Source organism: Anarhichas minor, unplaced genomic scaffold (genome assembly GCF_050575085.1).
Source record: "Anarhichas minor isolate MPS153535 unplaced genomic scaffold, ASM5057508v1 ptg000051l, whole genome shotgun sequence".
Taxonomy (NCBI): Eukaryota; Metazoa; Chordata; class Actinopteri; order Perciformes; family Anarhichadidae; genus Anarhichas; species Anarhichas minor.
This window is the reverse complement of record NW_027466497.1, coordinates 4,893,453-4,900,418: the sequence shown is the minus strand read 5'-3', so window position 1 is coordinate 4,900,418 and position 6,966 is coordinate 4,893,453. Positions and strand designations below refer to the sequence as shown.

Below are 6,966 nucleotides of genomic sequence, written 5' to 3'. Positions count from 1 at the left end.
ATTATACAGGTAATAATAAACAATGTACCTAAGGGCTGACATTGACAGGAATAGCAGCTGACCTCAAATCATCCCTTATTAGGACTGATACAACAAAGAGAGCAGCTGCACCTGCATTTATTCGGCGAAATGAACATCACCCTATGATTTAATTATTTCAAACGTTTAACGGTGATGGTGATAATATTCAGAAGGTGTCTGTCTTGAGAGTGTATGAGTCCGTTCTTCACACTGGACTGTGTGAGTCACATCACCTCAGCAAACAGAAAGGAACACTGTGAGCTAGTTTTAGAGATGTCATCATGTGTCTCATCTTCCACTGTGGTTTCTGTCTTATGCTTATTGTGTTTCTTCTCTTTTGACAGGTGATGCGTGGGATTATATCATGTCTGAAGTACAGGGAACACTGGAGTTTTCTGTAGAGTTGCACAAGTTTCACAATGTGGATCTCTTTCAAAGGGGGTAAGCTATTTTATTTTATTTTTTCCAGAGTCATGATATTTGTTTATTAAATTACCCGGCTTCTCTGCTGCCAACTCGGCAAACTCACAGAGCATATTAGTGCTGAATGCTGACAAAGGACACCTTTTATATATTCATCTGTTTTTTAAACATGTTTTATTCTTTACAGCCACAACTTGTATAACTTGTATAACCACAACTTTTATCCGAGCTGGATGTTGTCAGACATGTCTGAGAAGTACCCATAATCCCCTGCAAATGTATGTCAGGACACCATGGGGTTTAATGAGATGTGGGTTTACAAATCAGCATGGGTTGAATGTGCCTGTCATTAACATGCAGACAACAGATTAACCTACTGTAAAAGGCAAAACACAGTATATTTGGTCAACATTGAGTTGGGACAAGAATCATCTTTTTTGGAATCTACCTGACCATATACAAATATTATACCATCAAAATGTATGATTTCTGTAAAAATAGCATGTAGCATACATTTTGCATTAACAGACAACTGTAGTTAAAGCTAGCAGGGGAAATGTGAGATAGACTAGTGTTAGCTAAAGCTAAACGACTTGCTAAATGTTTCTTAGCTATTATCTGTAATAAATAAAAATAGCAATTTGTATAAAATCAGATCTTGGTAATTCAGTTTGTCTGTGAACCATTTGTTTGTTACTCCACATGAGGCAGCAGCTAAATTCAATCATGATAGAGAAATGAAAAAAAAAACACAATAGTAGACGACACCAAGAAAAAGAGAGACAGCCTACATTTAATCTCTATAAAATATAGATATATATTTTATAAACGAATTATCTAAAGGAACACACTCTGTTGCTGTGTGTTGTGTGTTTTCTTCACACAACCTGAACATCATTGGAGCATCGGCATTTTCCTCACAATGCAGGTTTTAATTATTATTTGGGGTAAAATAATCAGCCCCCAAAACTGGAGGCATTACAACTTTTCCATCTGCTTTTGTAGGCTAGTGCTCACCTGAGGATGGTAATAAAAAAACATTAAAATTACAACACAGAAACAACAAATCTAAATCTAATGAGCTCTACCAATGAGAATATGAATAATACGTGTAAATAAAATAAGTACAATTAAAATGTGTACTTTTTCAGTCAAGTTTTTTTCTAATATTCTCTGACTATAAAAAGGGCAATGTTTATCCTGCTGATGCTTCTGCAGGAAGATTAAAACCTCTCATCGGATGCCAGCTTTATCAAAATGATTTTCCAGAAGGGTTGCGCTAAAGCTTAATCATGGTAATCCCTTCAGCTGAGTGCACTAAAAGCTTTGTTTTTACCAGTTGCCGTACCATAAAGTATACCAGAAAAATATTTATTATGTCCCCATGTAGTATGTCGACTCCAGTATGCAGTACCCACTGCATCCGTTCCCATTTTACGGTATGTAAGCCAGCATACTGTTCTGGCTCCTCCGACCCACAATCCTCTGTGCAGCTGATATATGACCAACAGGGTCAAAGGTTTAAGGTGCAATCTTATCACAACGTAGTTTGTCTTAATAGAATACTGCATGCAACAGTATTTACTATCTCAGCTGTATGCAGCGTCAGTGAAAGTAAAAAGAAATAGCATGGGATTTGGAAAACAGACCTGTGGATGCTAGAAAGAATTGGATCCCTTTGTAAAGATGAAGCACTGCGCAATAAGAATGGTTTAGTGACCTGTGCATCTCACCACGCATCAATGTCATTACTGAAATCAATACAAATTCCTGAACCAGACTGGGGCACCATGCAGCTGTACACTTTGATGGGCCCAGTTGTACACTGATTGCATTGAAAGAACTGATTTAATTTGATTCAAACGAAGCCAATGACACTTTCAGTTTTCACTAATGGAGGCACAGTTAGAGACTTTGATTGCTTCAGATACTTGAAGTACGAAACCAGCTGCATTTTCTTATTCTATTTAACTTTATTTTGCAAACAAAATGTAAAGGTTTGATTGTCCTCCAACATCTATATTTATATATATATAAATATATGTATACCAAGAGTATCTGAGATCTGTTTCTTCTGAAGTAAATAATACAGTAGTTTATTGAAGATTCAACGTTGAGCACACAAGTCTAAACCCTCCGCTGTAAGAGGTAGCGGATTAGTTTCTGACCAGTTACTGGCCACTGAGTTGACCTATTTCGTTCCATAAACACCCCTTATTTATTTATTTATTTATCAACCTTCAAAACCTTTCCCGTGCTCCTCTCTGTCAAGCTTCCATCTTAAGGGGCGCTGTCGCTAACACGCCGATGTGATGACTGTGTTCACAGCCACGCTCTGGTCTCTCGGATTGCCAATGTGTCCCCGGAGAGCTGAGATGTGCTTTTACACAAAGCTGCTTTGACTTAAACTGTCAAAGGGACCTTTTCAAAGACATGTTTGCCATCGCTGCCTGGTCTGACATGTAAATAATCCTTACATAAGCCAGTGAGACCGTTCTATTCTGTTTTTCATTGCATTGCTCTGTGCTGATATTTGTTTTTCTTATGAATAGAATTACTTTTGAAGCTGTCATAACATAATTTCCTGGGATCAATACATTTTTGTCTTATCGTTAAGTGTTTGCTGGTACTGTAGAATTCTAACAACATCTGATACAATACCTTACAGCTTTTAAATAGAGGTACATTATTATGTCTTTTCCATTATTAATAACCATTTTGCCCGTAATCCTTTAGTAATTCAGCAACACGTGTACAATTCATGGCTGATTTTGTTTAACATGACATTGTTAAATTCTGGTCCATGACATGACGAGTACTTCTGAAGCTTGAAAGCTGCACGTTTTACATAAAACAGAGCATTTACATTACATCACATTACAGTCATTTAGCAGACGCTTTTATCCAAAGCGACTTACAATAAGTGTATTCAACGTAAGTATTCAAGAGAACTGCTAGTCACCAGAAGTCATACGTGCATCTCCTTTTTTAAACAAGCATCTAAGAGCACAAACCAGAGCAACAGTACAGCGCAGAAACAAACTAATACGAATACAATAAGTGCAACAAACTAATACAGAGCATCCTGTATTCCATCTAGAGATGACACTTTTTACATTTGAACGAGCCAACAAATAGATTTTTCACCAAGACATAAGTCCCTGTGTTTTGAAACAGTTTGTTTAACAAGAAAAGCATATCTGAAAACAGGCTTTAAGTTTAAATGTGTAATATTTTAAGAACTACTAGTTCAACATTTTCTAAGTCAAGCCTCCGACCCTGAGAATGAATTTACTGGAACACTAGCCCACTGGCACACATTCAATTCATCAGTGAGAAATTCATACACCCACAGCAGGTGACTCATCTTCAATCTGAAATGTACAACATTTGTTAAATAGCATTGAGTGTAAATACCCTGGTATTAGAAAAACTGGACTCAAGTAACCTTTTCCCTCTCTCTTGCCATGCTATAAGACATGATGGAGAACACTGTTTACTACTCACATTGTATATTTTCTTGATACCCCCAGGCCATGTGGAGACATCAGTATGTGCATTTATTTAGTGCAGTTTTAGGCTGACTGTTATGTTTGTATCCTCTACCACAGGTTCTACCAGGTACGTGCCGGGCTGAAGGTCTCACCTCGAGTGCCCCACAGGTTGATAGTGACAACACAAGACAATACAGGTACTGTGAGGGGAAGTGAAGTTTACATCACACACACTACATTTCTAGGTATCGCATCGATTTTACCAGTCAGACTACACTATCCTTATTCTCGTCTGCAGATACGATCTCAATTTGTTATATTAGTTTTCAGTAATCAAACTTTGCTGCCCTGTTTGTATTTTGTTTTCCTGCCTCTATGGACATTTTCATCTTTTTGCAGTCGTTTTCTGTCTCTTTGTAGTTATTTTGTGTATCTTTCTTGTCATTTTGCATCTCTTTGTGGCCAAATATTTATCTTGTTGCAGTCATTTTGTCTTTTTTTTGTGGTTGTTTAGCATATTTTTGCATTTTATTGAGGTTGTTTTGCATCTTTTTGTGGTTGTTTATTGTCTTTTTGCAGTCATTTTGAGTCATATAGTAGTTGTTTTGAATGTTTTGATTGACTTTCCAACAAGAAGTGTTAAGTGTCACCTGATACTGAGACTCTGGTCCAGGGCCCCATGACCACTTGGGGCCCTGGACCTGTGCCCTGTCGGCTCATTCAGTCATTTGTTTATGTAAACAGTTGTGTATAAGTCATAAAGGCAAAATAGCTTGACTTAGCTTGACTTAAAAGTTAAGATCCTGTTTGAACCGGCTGTGTTTCAGCCACAGTGATCCATATCCAAAGGGGAGTGTGAGAAAATCTCACCTGACACAGGAAATCTTTTCATGACCACAGTTTACGTCTGCATTATTACACACATAGTGTTGTCTATGCTTGTCTTTGAAGTGTGTGTGAAAACAGTTGTTGTTAACACTGTGTTCTGTGTTAAAGTACATGGTAGCACAGGGAGTGCTCTTGGAACTAGTGAGCATCGTTTTAAAGTATGTGGAATATTGACATTTTCTACCTTCTCTGGATTATAGTAATCTCACAGATCCGTGCCTTCATATCTTGGCTGTGTTTTTTAGATCTGTGGAATCAAAATAAGGCTTTTCTTAAAACAGGGCAATCCACAGATGCCAGAGGAAAATAAAACAACCACATATTTCAACATCTGCTTATTGAGCCGTAACGAATTTACCTTGAAATGCACCAATTCATATTTATTGTGGGTAAAAGCCCAGAATAAAAAAATAACCGAATCGATTTTTTTACAATTAACTGTGAGCAGTAAGTGAAGCTCTGTTTATGCCATTGTCTCAGCTACTGAAGCTCTTCACCAGAGAGTGGTGTCTGTATGGCTCTACCTTGTCTCAGTGTTTTAAGACATTTGGCTGTTTTTGGGTTAAGACTGACTCACGCTGCAGAAACTCTTGCGTCGCTCATATCTTCCAAAACCAAATGTTGGAAAGACTATTTATTTTTGACAGAGGAGGCTAAAAGCAGGGTCTTTTCACTGCAACATAAAACACAATAGAACGGCTAATCTTAAAATGCTGTTCTTCAAAGAAAATGAATAACATAATACGTACATTTATGGCAATAATATTTACATGTAACTAAATATAATTTGCAAAATCCTCCGCCAAAGGTTTGTTTCTTAATTAAAATACTGTACTTAACCAGCGACAAAACATGCAACCAACAAGATAAATGGGAATACAAACAGCACTTCACTTAATGCTCTGTGCATTATACATTAATTCATAAATACAATCACTTGCGGAGGGTTTCCACCATAAAAGATTCCTCACATGTTGTGTCCTCTTTTGTATTCATAGGTTGTGACGCAGTGCTCTGGCAATACTGATTTGCAGTAATAATGGCTATTTTTAGCTTGTCATGACTCGAGCGCCGTGTGTGTGTGTGTGTGTGTGTGCTTGATCTGGCTGTGCTTGTGAGGACCTATTCCTGACAGACTACTATTCTTTTGAGGACATTTAGGATAGATGTAGCTCCTATGGTTAAGGTAAAGGGAGATAATGCGTCCGTTTAAATGTTCTCACATCAGAACCAACGTGTGGTCTGTGTGTTTGTGTGTGGTGGCAAGGACATGGCTGATTGTGAAGGCGATGTGTCCCAGTCTGAGGTGTGCCAGTGATTTATGTAATTTGAAGTGTTTCTCCAGAAACACAGTGACAGGGATTTCCATTGCCTCATTAGGTAGTTAATGGATAGAGAGGAATCCTAAATATACAAAATATGAATAGATTACAATGGGAATGATAAAAATAGCAGTTCAGCAAGCCTGCTCTCAGGAGTCTATTTTTAGCGTCTATATCCTGAAGGTGCAGACTAACATGATTTCAGGTGAGGAATAGAACGGAGAGCATCGTCCAGCTGGAAGAGGCTTCGGTAAAACTGTTCAGTTTTCTTACTGTACATTGCATCAATACATTAACAGACAAACCGGTTTCAGTTAACATAATATACTCTATTTATTGATTTTACCAGATTTTTTTAATTGTCCAGCCTAATGTGAAGGAAACTAACCTTGAGTGAGTCAGCAGCACAAGCAAATATCTAGCATAAAGGTATTTAATAAACACTTTGTAATGTGTAATGTTATCTCTTCTTCTAAACATAACCTAAGTAATTACATATTTCATGAAATAAACTAATTGGCTTTCTTTGTGCTCTGATGCAACAGGGACTTTATGTCTGGATAAAGGTCCATTAGTAATAAACTACCAGACAACTCATGTAGCCGGTGAACATAGTGGAACATTTAACTGCCAAGAGTAATTTTTTTCCATTGCAAGTTGGTGGAGACCAAAACAGAGCTAATAGGAGAATACATATTGGACTCATCAGGAGGCCCGATACATGACTGGGCAGAAACTGATCAACTTTATCTTTTATTGCCAAAGTGAAAAAAGGAACAGTTTACTAAAAGGTTCCCCATAAAGATGATAATATTCCA

At 37.5% G+C, this 6,966-nt stretch overlaps 1 protein-coding gene across 1 annotated transcript in view; it reads left to right on the top strand.

Moving 5' to 3' along the window:
• Positions 1-385: 385 nt before the first annotated feature.
• fam135b (family with sequence similarity 135 member B) overlaps positions 386-6,966 on the top strand; it is a 32,217-nt gene continuing 25,636 nt past the window's right edge. The window contains exons 1-2 of the mRNA XM_076075243.1: positions 386-462; positions 4,056-4,135. Of these exons, the coding sequence (XP_075931358.1) occupies positions 386-462; positions 4,056-4,135 (157 nt within the window). The remainder of the gene's footprint in view (positions 463-4,055; positions 4,136-6,966) is intronic.